At 41.1% G+C, this 12,100-nt stretch overlaps 1 protein-coding gene across 1 annotated transcript in view; it reads right to left on the bottom strand.

Annotated features, from left to right (window-relative positions):
* kif26bb (kinesin family member 26Bb) overlaps positions 1–9,608 on the bottom strand; it is a 36,192-nt gene extending 26,584 nt beyond the window's left edge. Inside the window, exons 1-5 of the mRNA XM_049590879.1 lie at positions 9,384–9,608; positions 8,817–9,179; positions 4,839–5,315; positions 1,552–1,673; positions 1,255–1,426 (exon numbers count right to left, since the gene is read on the bottom strand). Of these exons, the coding sequence (XP_049446836.1) occupies positions 1,255–1,426; positions 1,552–1,673; positions 4,839–5,315; positions 8,817–9,179; positions 9,384–9,443 (1,194 nt within the window). The 5' untranslated portion in view covers positions 9,444–9,608. The remainder of the gene's footprint in view (positions 1–1,254; positions 1,427–1,551; positions 1,674–4,838; positions 5,316–8,816; positions 9,180–9,383) is intronic.
* Positions 9,609–12,100: the final 2,492 nt, after the last annotated feature.

The following is a 12,100-nucleotide window of genomic DNA, read 5'->3' as shown; positions in this document are numbered from 1 at the left end:
TGACCGTCACCCACCCTCCCTGGAGACTAGCTACATCCATTAGTATAAATAGTATGTGACTTCAACCAGAGCCCCAGCAACAATGCTCAAACTTGCTTTCAATTTTTTCCTAGTGGCCACTTGTAGTATTGCAGCACAAAAATCCCCTGTGGCCCAAAAAAAAAACCATTTTACCCACAGACCACCATTTTAAACGCAACACCTGTAAAACAGTTGACAGGACAACTCCAACTGCAAACAAGGTCAGTTATGACTCTCTCTATTATCAAGCTTTGATCCATGGAGGTTTTAGGTTTGTAATACTTTCTTCAAGCCGAGATAACTGATTCAAGATTCCGTGACATCACCACAATATAAAGTCTAAGAGCCGAGCAGGAACTAGGGGCCAGCGGAAGAAACAAGCACTTCTCACTGGACTGAAAAGGTGACGTCTTGAAGTCCATTATCCAGATCTAATAATACATCCACGGTTTTAACACCTTGCAAAAAGCTGAAACTAATATGAAAAGTAATAGTTTGTCATTTGGGGCAATACATTTCTTTGTTTTCTAGCTGAAACTTAGAGGACAAGATCAATATCACTTCACGTCTGTACACTAAATATGAATGTAGAAACAGTGGTCGAGTATCTTAGCATAAAGACTGGGAACAGGGGGAACTAAATAACCTCAATCTGTCCTAAGTCAAATAAGAATCCGCCTAGCATCACGTCTGATTTTTATTAATAAACACATTATATTTCATTTGCTTAATCCATACACTAACCAAAATGTAAAAGCCACAAGTTGTGGTCTTACAGGGAATGACATGTTGCTTCCACCTGCAGGTTTTATGCTAAGCTAATAGGCTACTGACTGTAACTTTATCCTTAGCATACAAGTGCTATCAATCTTCTCATCTAACCCTCAGCAAGAACATGATTAAATGTATTTCCTAAGATGTCAAACTATTCCTTTAAGTATTAAATATTTGCCAGTACGTTATTATTTCAAGTTAAGCATTGCAAATATTGACCAGAAAAATGCTCACTGTAATCCTGATCTGTAGTTGGACTGCCCCACTTTGAACAATTAGTATAATTTTATGAGTGCTTAAAATCAGGTTTACTGTTAATAATTCATCCAATTTTACTCTGAATCGGGGCTGCTGCATAGAAAAGCTGGAATTATTACCAAATTGCAACCAAACCAAATCACTTAAAAACAAAAAATCTGCATATTCTGTTCTGCTGGAATTTGAAACCCAGTGGTCTACCTTGCCAACACTGGGCGAGTCTTTGGTTCTAGTGGCAGCTTGGAGCAGGCAGGAGGGGACGGGCGGTGGGTTTTTCTGGATCATCTCCCTGAAGCAGGTGGAGAAGTGAGCGGGAGCTGGATCAGAGGCCTGGCCTTTTTTCCTCGTTGTCAGGTTGAGCTTCTCCGCTGCCCTACAGGGAAGAAGGGAGGTGGCATGTCATACCACTGCAACTTATGGTGTCGCCAGTACAGACATGCTGCAGATAAAACACACATTTACATGCAATATTTCCTGATTTGATATAAATATATTTACCTGGCTAAAAGGGACATAGCAGCAGTGTTAGCGATGGTCACCACTCTGGATATGTGAGGGATCTTTGAGCTTGTCTGTACAGTCCCAGCGTTACTACGGCCCAGTGTAGCATCATCTGCAGCCTGCCAGGGGGGAGAGCTCATTATAAAAATCAAAATCTATAATTGCAGTCCTGCACCCACTCCAAAAGGGGCTATTATCAGGGGAATTACTCTGGGGACAGTTGTGGGGTGCGTCTGTCTAAGTAGGGCATCAAGGCTGAGAGAACAGTGGGTTAAATATACACCATTACAGCTCCAGCTAGCTGCATGTGGAGTGTGAGGAATAGTTTGTGATGGCTGTAGTGACTGCTATCTGAGTTCAAAACATGACTCAGAGTTGAAGAGGTGCAGTAAACATACTGTCACTGCCTCTGAAACACACACACACCCTCAGTCAAGAGGCTTTACATAAGCAAGTCCAACACATACACAGCTGCATCTCCAAGGCGTGAGATTTGCACCCATTCATAACGGTGCTGTGTATATGCAACATGACCTATTCAACATGCGTCTGCTACTGCTCAACATGAAGTCAGCAAGCCTCGCCGCAGGCCACAGAGCCAACATCTTTGTATAACAGTGCTCTCATATACTGCTTACAAGCTCCACTTCTCCTCAATGTCTCAGCCCTTTTTAGGGCAGGATAACAATGTCAGCTCAGTTTTGTTTCTTCTTTAATAACCATAAACTGCCAATTAGTGCGATCAAAGAACTGCAGGAGTCGACGGTTGGAAGGGGACTGGAAGAAAAATAAAGGCTAAGTTAATATATGTAGTCAAAGGTAATATGGACAATGTATAGATTCTCCCCTGCCCCTCCTTTTGTCCTCTTGTTGACTCATATCTTCTGTTGTAACCTTTTATATCTGTCTGTCTGCTCTGATTTCTGTCTGTATTTGTAGTCTTTTATTATCTCTTGTTTTTCTCCTCTCCCGCCCTCCACTCCATCTCTTTAAATCGTCATTTCCCTCCAGTCATTTCTCCTGCCTCCCATTTTAAACACTGCATTTTCCTTTCTCTTCTCCTCCGCCCTCTCCTCTCTCCTTACTCTTTGTCCTCCACCTTCTCTCCTCTCCCATTATTTCACCTCAGCTGCATAAACATATTGATCTGCTCTCCTGGCGTACCTGCCAGGCAAATTTCTCAGACAGTCTTGCAAAGCCCAGGGCAGTTTCATCTGAGTAAGATGTTGCATTGTTACTGTCAAATTTGATTAGACAAGTCGATTAAGAATAACAGGTTAATTATAATATTATACATTCACAAAACACCACTCCCTTCAGTTGCTGGGGAGATGTCTGTCCAGCTTCCCGTTCTCGCACAGCACTTAATGATAATGGTGGCAGCTTTACCACTTGAAATTCATAATACTTTTTCAGACAATGGGTACTTGATTTCAGACAGAAGTAGATAAAAGCTCTCTCCTCATTTTGGGGACGATTGATTTTACTGACTGTCGCTAGCATATTTTATCAGCCAGCTAATTAAGCTAATGCTAGTTCCATGCGCCATTGGCTGACTCATTGTTTCAAGCTGACCCTTTTAAAAAGAGAATCGCAAATATGCACATGTTGGCTATAGACATGAGCATCCTTATAGAGTTATTGTATTACTGTGTAGAGCTAATTAGCCTTAGTTTTGGGAAAATATCAAATGTCTTCTTTATTCTAACATATTTAAGCTGCTTGTGTGGCTCACATAGGCTATTTGGAGAAGCAAGACAAATATAAAGCTATCCTTTACTGTCCATTTTTCCAAAACATATGTTTTCTTATGTGAAAAGGGGGAAAACTCTTACAACAAGGACTAACACTATCTGATGTGTTTGGCAAACGTAACGCTATTACAGCTAATGGGTTTGGCTGATGGAGCTCATGGAGTGTAAATGTCCCCAATTTTAATAAAGAGCAGAACAGGGCCGCTAATGCTAGCCTAAACTCTAATAGCACCCAAGACCAGCTCTCACACAGTGGATGTGCTATCATAAATAGAGCTGTATCTAGCCTGTAACCCCACAAAATATTATTGTATAAAATTTCCTTGCCCTTGGATGTAACGCTAGGATACTACTCTGGGTAGCTACAGTACTACCTACAGTTCGGAGCTTATGTTATAACAGAAAAACACATTGTTAGAATATGGTAAAACTACCCTAGACTGTGTAAAAGAAGTGGATGTAGCCACCTTGATATCGCCCATTGGTTCATGGACTAGCATTGGAAGCCTCCAATTTGGCATTTTGGCCGTCACCATCTTAGGTTTTCTGGAGCCAGAAGCGACTATATTTGGACACGAGGGTGGAGTTGTGGAGGAACAAGGGGTGGATCTGACTAGACACGACTTGCAACTTGTCATACACAATGTATCCAGGCACTAAAACATACCCTGCTTTATTGTCTATTCCACTTTAAATGGGGAAATAATTTCCAAAATGAACAACATGCTGTACTGAAGATGACTTGGAACTAGTGATTGAAAACATGAACTCATTATGAAAATGTGTATCGAGGTAATAAATCCAGTGAAAAGTACAAGTACAATTTGACTTCTTGTTGCAACCAGTGGGTACGCCCCCTGCTGGCCATAAGGAAGAATGCAGGTTTAAGTCACTTCTGCATTGGCTTCACTTTCCGGCTCGAAGGCTACGTTCACTTCTGTTATACAGTCTATGAAAACAATTTATTCTGTATATGAAGTGTTGCTCTTACAGCTGTATTTAAACCAACTCGTCATGTTCATAGTTACGGTATGCTTCATGTAATACATCAAACATTTTACATTTTTATTTGCCTTTTGTCCGTCTTGATCAGGAGTAGAAACCACCAAAGTTGAACCGGCACCACATAAAACATCTAAAACCCTGTCAGTCACCTTGCACAGGTTTAAAACCTTTTTCATAGGGGACTTGGCAGAAGACGTGTGGCTTCCATCACGGTAATGCATATTTCACCAGCCGCCCTGTTAAATATGACCATCCCCCTATTGATCACAAGTGCTTTTTGACTGCCTGGCTTTTATGACAGGGGTAAATCATGACCCAATTCCATTCCATTAGCAGAAGTACTTTTAAACAACGTCCTCAGCCATGGGATCTAAATAGGCTCTGATTAGGCACTATGAATCACTGCTCTGCTGACACGTGCACCCGTAAAGACGTACTTTACCCATAAAGCTCATTAAGAGGGGAATGCACACTAGGGGATGTGTTATGTGTGATTTAGTGGTAAGAGGAGGCTTTTAGGGGTACCTTATGGTAAGGGTACGTGCTGACACCATCAGCACTGGACGCAGATTTGGAAGCGACCAGCTGCTGCTGCTCCTCCACCCAGCGGTCCATATCAGGGTTGGGGAGCTTGGGCCCCCTCCGTCTGAGGGTTTGGGGGGTCCTCTGAGGCGTCCTCGGGCTTCTTGGGCTGTGTGGACTGTTGGTGCGACTGCGCGGTTGATGCATAGCCGTGGCAGCGTCCCTTGGAGCTCTGTCTCCATGCTTTGTCTCACTTTGTCCCAGCAGTGTGCCAGTGCTAAAGCTGGGTTCAAAGGGAGGCTTAGCTAATGACTGACCCCTGCTCAGAGCCAAGTGGACCGCCTCTTGTTTGAGCTGGTTCAGGTTTACACCGCAGGCTCCACACTTGCCCTGCTCCCTCTCTCTGTCCCTGGACTCATTAGTGGACCGACTATGGACACAAAGGTTGTCGTGGAGAAACGCAGACAGGTCGCTGGAGTCCTGTGAAATCACAAAAAAATAAGTAGCAGAATTATTTTTTCATCAACAAATTACAGGCAACCTTAGCACTGAGGTGTTTGAAGTACTTACTGTAGTTACCTGAAGTAGCCTGTAATTGTATTTTCACAAAAGAGACTAACCTAATGAGATAAGAGATTCAGCACAAGCCTCTGGTGAAGACATAATACCATCGCTAATTTGCTTTGTTTTATTTCTGGTTTGAGGATTACATGAATGATCACTGAGCATATGGAAATTGAGTCATGGGAAGACACTGCAAGCAACCTTAGCACTTAGCAAAGTAATCATGGAGTCGGTAGTATTGATTAATACTACCTTTGTCATCTGCAAGTACACTAAGGAAAAAAACTCATGGGTGTGTTACCATGCAGCATTTTATTTTATTTTACCCGGAGGAGGAAAAAAAGAATTCCTTGTTTCTTGGCCACAACACAGGTGGTAAAGTATCGCTATAAAATGACAGAAACAATAAAACAAGACTATGTTTTCCTTCTGTGAATGAGTGCTCGGCAGTCATTCAGTGTTATTATCTTGGAGAATCGTGTCATGCTAATTTAATGAGACTGTGTTACTTTAATGGACAGTTGTTATCTAGCTGGAGGATGATAATCAAATATAATTTAGAAGATTCTGACAACATGATGTTTGAAAATGTTTGAATAAGCCAACTTATGAAAGTTCCCAGACATGGATCTGGACTGTCAAATCCAACAAAACGAGCATTAAACGTCAAACCATCATGTTTCTTCTCATCCTGACAAAGACAATCTTGTGTCACATCCTGTTTGGTCTGATTTGACCAGATGGATTATGAGACAATGGGCCCCTGGGCACAGATATGAAAAGGGCCCCGCCACCTCTCCTACACAGGAGCAAGACTCATAGACTTTGCAGTGGTTTTGCGTCTCCTTGTAGTCGTTATGCATCTTTTTGGTTGGTTAGTTTGTTTTTTTTGGTTAGTTTTGTGTCTCTTTGTTGTTGTTTTGTGTCTCATTAAGATAATTTCATGTCTCTTATTAGTCATTTTGTGTCTCCTTGTGTTTTTTGTCTCCTTTTGTAGTCTTTTTTGCCTCTTTGAGATAATGTTGTGTCTCTTAGGGGTAATTTTGTGTCTCTTAAAGATTATTTTATGTATTAATTTGACAATTTGTGTTGCTTTGAAGTCATTTTGCATCTCCTTGAGGTAATTTTGTGTCTTTTGGGTTAATTTTGTGTCTCTTAAGAATAATTTTGTGTATCTATAAGGTTATATTATGTATTTTTTGGTCAATTTGTGTCGCTTTGTGGTCATTTTCTGTCTCCTTTTGGTTGTTTGTGTCCTTTTTAGTTGGTCGAGTCTCTTTGTGGTTGTTTTTTTTTTGTCTCATTGAGGTAATTTTGTGTCTCTTTAAGTTGTTTTGTGTCTCTTTGAAGTAATGTGTCTTTTGGGGTAATTTTATTTTTTTTTTCTTTTATTTGTGTCTCTTTATAGTCATTTTGTGTCTCCTTGTGGTTGTTTTGTGTCCTTTTGTAGTTGTTTGGGTCTCTTTAAGGTCATTTTGTGTCTTTTTAGATGTTTTTGTGTCTCTTTTTAGTCAATTCGTGTCTCTTTGTGGATGTTTTGTGTCTCAGTTGGGTACTTTCATGTCTTTTTGGTTGATTTGTCTCGCTTTGTAGTCATTTTGTGTCTCCTTGTGGTTGTTGTGTCTCCTTTTGGAGTCTTTGATGTCTTTTTTGATTGATTCGTGTGGCTTCCTTAGTCACTTTGTGTTTCCTCATGGTTGTTTTATGTCTCTTTGTGGTCATTTTGAGTCTCTTCGTGGTTGGTAAGTGATAATTTGAGTGACATTTTGCAAATGAAGGCCATGGGGTCCCCTGACACTTTGGTCCCCAATGGGCTTGTGCCCAGTGGGCCCATGCAGTAATCCATCCATGCCCTTGACACCCAAAATCCAACACACTCGGTCCCTCCTCCTTCTCATCCAACCCTTCCATCCAGCCCATTGCAATGATCCATATTCCCCCAGACTGTAGGAGCTATCATAGTGATGTGAAACAGGGTCACTAAAACATCAGGCATTTAATTTATGTCCTCCTAAATCTCCATATCAAACCGCATGTATGTCCCGATATCATCCTTCTAGATCAAATTGGCAAAATAAACAAATTCTACCACCTACAAATTCAGTACCCAGTGTGGGTATTTTGCTTTACTCATATAGACATAATGACAGCTCTCATGGTCAGACGGGTGACTCAACTTGTCGTCTTAGCCAGATTGCAAGTCCGTCTAAAAAGACTACATTACAGAGGCCCGATGCTTTTGAAAAATCATGCTTGGATCAATAAACCTGCAAGAAGCTAACTGGCTTATCAGATTTCTTCTGACCATGCCTATGGCCACAAGAAACCACCTCTCTCCTGCTCATGCTGTGGTCTCTCTCTAAAAACATGAGCCTAGCTGCACCCCATCCCACTTTAGAGGACAAAAATAAATAGTCTTCCCTCAATGGAGAGGACTGTGGAGATGACACAGGGATGTCGAGATGAAATATTCATGCCCATTTGGAACCACTCACGCAGGAATGGCACCGATTGTCGATTGGAGTGTGTTTGATGGATGCTAGTGGTGACAAATGTACAGATGGATGCAACAATGCATGTGCGCATTCCTCCCAGAGGCCGCACTGTGAAGACTGATGTGCCCACATGAGCATTAAAACACTTTCTAATTGATTTAAACATATAGCACTGGAGAAACTGTGTTAAAAGTGGCAGCTTTATTAACAAAGTCTACTTGGGTGTGTGATTATAATATAGCTAAACTGCTTATCATTTCCATTACTGATTTTTTTTTCTCAAGTAATTGGTTAACAATATAAAGAAACGCCCATTATATTTCCCAGAGCCCACACTGACATATTTTTTAATGCTTGTTTTGTCTAACCAACACTCCACACCCTTAATATTAACAATTTAGATGATAGACGACTACGCAAACCAGCACATAATCACATTTAAGGTGTTCAAACCAGTGGTGGAGCTTACAGGCAATAGAGGCAGATGCCAACGGCGCCACCCAGAGGGGTCCCACTCAAATACCCCCACCCCAGCCCCAAACAAATTCTTTTTTTTTTTTTTTTTAAATTTTATTTTATTGATTTTGACATTTGATAAAATTGAACATAAGGGGAAATAGTGGAGAGGAGTGTGTGTGAAGAGCATTAGAGTAAGAGAAAATGAAAAGGCAAAAGAGCCATCTATAGGGCAAAGTACACAAAACAAGAAATAGGAGAAAAGATGATAATAATAATAATAATAATAATAATAATAATAATAATAAGCATGTACTTGCTGTGCACCATCAAATTTTTGAGTTTTTTGTATTTAAAAAAAAATCCCATTTAAGGCTTCTACCTAAAATTATGCAGACTGATGATAAGTGCATTTATGCTCCACCACATCCCTGACCAGCTCCATCAGAGCCTCATGCTCACTGACCTTGCAGGAGAAGTGATGGTGCACAGCCAGGGTCAGAGCCTGTTTCTTCAGAGCAACAAGGGTCGCTGAGCACTTCTCGCAGCACGCAACTTTCCTGTCGGACCTCCCGAAGCCGCTGTTGGCGTACATGGTGCCTCTACATATTGTCCCACTGCCAAAGGACAAAGTACTCCTGATACGGTCTCCGACGGATCCAGGGAGGGACTTGTACGACGGGACAGCGTCTGCTCTCTGGCACATATTCCGATGTGGGTCACCTCTGGACCCTCCGGCACCCTCAGGAGTGGGGCGCTCCTTGCAGTCCTTCCCGTTAATACTTGCAGAAAAGCCGAGGGGCTCAGGGTGATGCTGCACTTGTGAGCTCTGAGAAAGAAATCATTATAAGAAGGATGTATGTGGGCTTTGGCAGCGGGAAATTACATGTCAATCGACGTGGACAACTGTAACCACACCCAAATGTTTTCCTTACAGTGCAACAATATTATTCTTATATGAAACTCTATAGACCGTGCATTTTTTTTAACAAATGGTAACACCTTCTGTTCAGAGTGAATAAATCTGACTTACCCAGAGTGGTCCCCTCACAGAGGCAGGAAATCTCTCTCCTCTTCCAGTCAGAGATGACATGACAACTTGTTAATATTTAAAAAGATATCCGAACAAAGGCAGGGCGCACTTTTATTTAATTTTGCCAAAGCTCCGAGGACAAAAAGCCCAAATATTTCACTCATGGTAGGCTGAAATGAAATATCTGACAAAGTAAGAGGCTGGAGACACTGTCTCAGAGGTGGAGTGATGACAGTAGCACAGTGGAGAGGGAGTGAGCGCACTGAAGAGCACTTCATGAAGCCGCTCGGCTGTTTATTATAACCTCCTCTGGGAGGCAGTAAGGAGCAAAAACAGGCCAAGGGAACAGTGCTGTTGCAAATATAATTCCTAAGAAATCCAACAGTTCCTCATACTGTATGTGGGCCAATAAGTGCCTTCTTGCAACAGAAGATAAATGTGTCTGTATGGACATGGAAACACATAAATCACCAAAGATACATTTTATACTAAGACATTCATTTATCCTGAGGTGTAATTTCCACTTGAGCAGACCCCACTGCCTTTTTAAAATTCCCTTGTGCCCCCCTAAAAAATCTAATTGTTATTATTGTTTTTAACCTGTGCTTAATATGCTACAGTTTGGCCAGTTGTCACATCCTGCTGAGAATGTGAGCTGCTGAATTTGCTCTCATACATCCTACTCCAAAAGAACAAACACAAAATGCCACAGAGGAGTAGTATATTAAGCATAGGCTACTATTCTGGCAGATGTAATTATTTCTCGAATTTCATTTTGATAACCAGCCCTACATGTAGGCCTAAATGCACACTTTTTTTTCTGGGGAAGGACCAGTCCCACCCCCGTCTGCTTAACTGTGTACCCCACATTTCTCAACACCAAAGTTACACCCTTGAATAATTTCAGGTCTTTGAATTCTGTCCATCCTGACATGTTATTTTTTGGTAGCACAGAGGTTACCTTCGAAGAGATTTTAGCCAAGTACAAAGATAAATTGGAAGTGTAACTAGCAATACTAGTAAAGTGGGGCTTCTGGAGGCATGACACATCATATTCAACAGCCTTACAGTGAAAGGGATGGAAAGTAAAATGACATAGACTTCTGAAATTATGGATAGTTTGTAACTGATGTGTTTTTGTTATTGGATGTAAATCAGAATTTTATCAAATCATGTTCATATTGATCTGATTCTTTTTTGTTTTTTCTTTTTTTTTTTAAGTAATTTTGACACTGTCCCACATTGCTTATATAGTGTTACTGGTAAACTCGTACTTCCATTCCAGTCAGGGTTGCAGCAATATACAGGTTTCAAGGTACCGTGATATAAAAGTTGATGGTTATCATACCATGTACATTTGCTTTGCAATATTGAAAAAAAAAAAAATACAACTGGACGGAGAATCTCCCCTTATTTTAGTTATTTTCTAAGAGGAGACTTTTTACTTCCATTAAAAAATGGTTTCAAGTTTCAGTTATAGTAATAAAATGTTGTCCAATCAAAATAACCCTTCTGTTTCCATTCTTTAAGGGTAGACTGATAATAATATAAATCTTGTAATACCGTGAAACGGCAATTTTATATATATATATATATATATATATATACAGTACAGGCCAAAAGTTTGGACACACCTTCTCATTCAATGCGTTGTCTTTATTTTCATGACTATTTACATTGTAGATTCTCACTGAAGGCATCAAAACTATGAATGAACACATGTGGAGTTATGTACTTAACAAAAAAAGGTGAAATAACTGAAAACATGTTTTATATTCTAGTTTCTTCAAAATAGCCACCCTTTGCTCTGATTACTGCTTTGCACACTCTTGGCATTCTCTCCATGAGCTTCAAGAGGTAGTCACCTGAAATGGTTTCCACTTCACAGGTGTGCCTTATCAGGGTTAATTAGTGGAATTTCTTGCTTTATCAATGGGGTTGGGACCATCAGTTGTGTTGTGCAGAAGTCAGGTTAATACACAGCCGACAGCCCTATTGGACAACTGTTAAAATTCATATTATGGCAAGAACCAATCAGCTAACTAAAGAAAAACAAGTGGCCATCATTACTTTAAGAAATGAAGGTCAGTCAGTCCGGAAAATTGCAAAAACTTTAAATGTGTCCCCAAGTGGAGTCGCAAAAACCATCAAGCGCTACAACGAAACTGGCACACATGAGGACCGACCCAGGAAAGGAAGACCAAGAGTCACCTCTGCTTCTGAGGATAAGTTCATCCGAGTCACCAGCCTCAGAAATCACAAGTTAACAGCAGCTCAGATCAGAGACCAGATGAATGCCACACAGAGTTCTAGCAGCAGACCCATCTCTAGAACAACTGTTAAGAGGAGACTGCGCGAATCAGGCCTTCATGGTCAAATAGCTGCTAGGAAACCACTGCTAAGGAGAGGCAACAAGCAGAAGAGATTTGTTTGGGCCAAGAAACACAAGGAATGGACATTAGACCAGTGGAAATCTGTGCTTTGGTCTGATGAGTCCAAATTTGAGATCTTTGGTTCCAACCGCCGTGACTTTGTGAGACGCAGAAAAGGTGAACGGATGGATTCCACATGCCTGGTTCCCACTGTGAAGCATGGAGGAGGAGGTGTGATGGTGTGGGGGTGTTTTGCTGGTGACACTGTTGGGGATTTATTCAAAATTGAAGGCACACTGAACCAGCATGGCTACCACAGCATCCTGCAGCGACATGCCATCCCAT

Source organism: Epinephelus fuscoguttatus, linkage group LG11 (assembly GCF_011397635.1).
Source record: "Epinephelus fuscoguttatus linkage group LG11, E.fuscoguttatus.final_Chr_v1".
Lineage (NCBI taxonomy): Eukaryota > Metazoa > Chordata > Actinopteri > Perciformes > Serranidae > Epinephelus > Epinephelus fuscoguttatus.
This window is presented reverse-complemented; position numbering and strand designations above follow the sequence as displayed.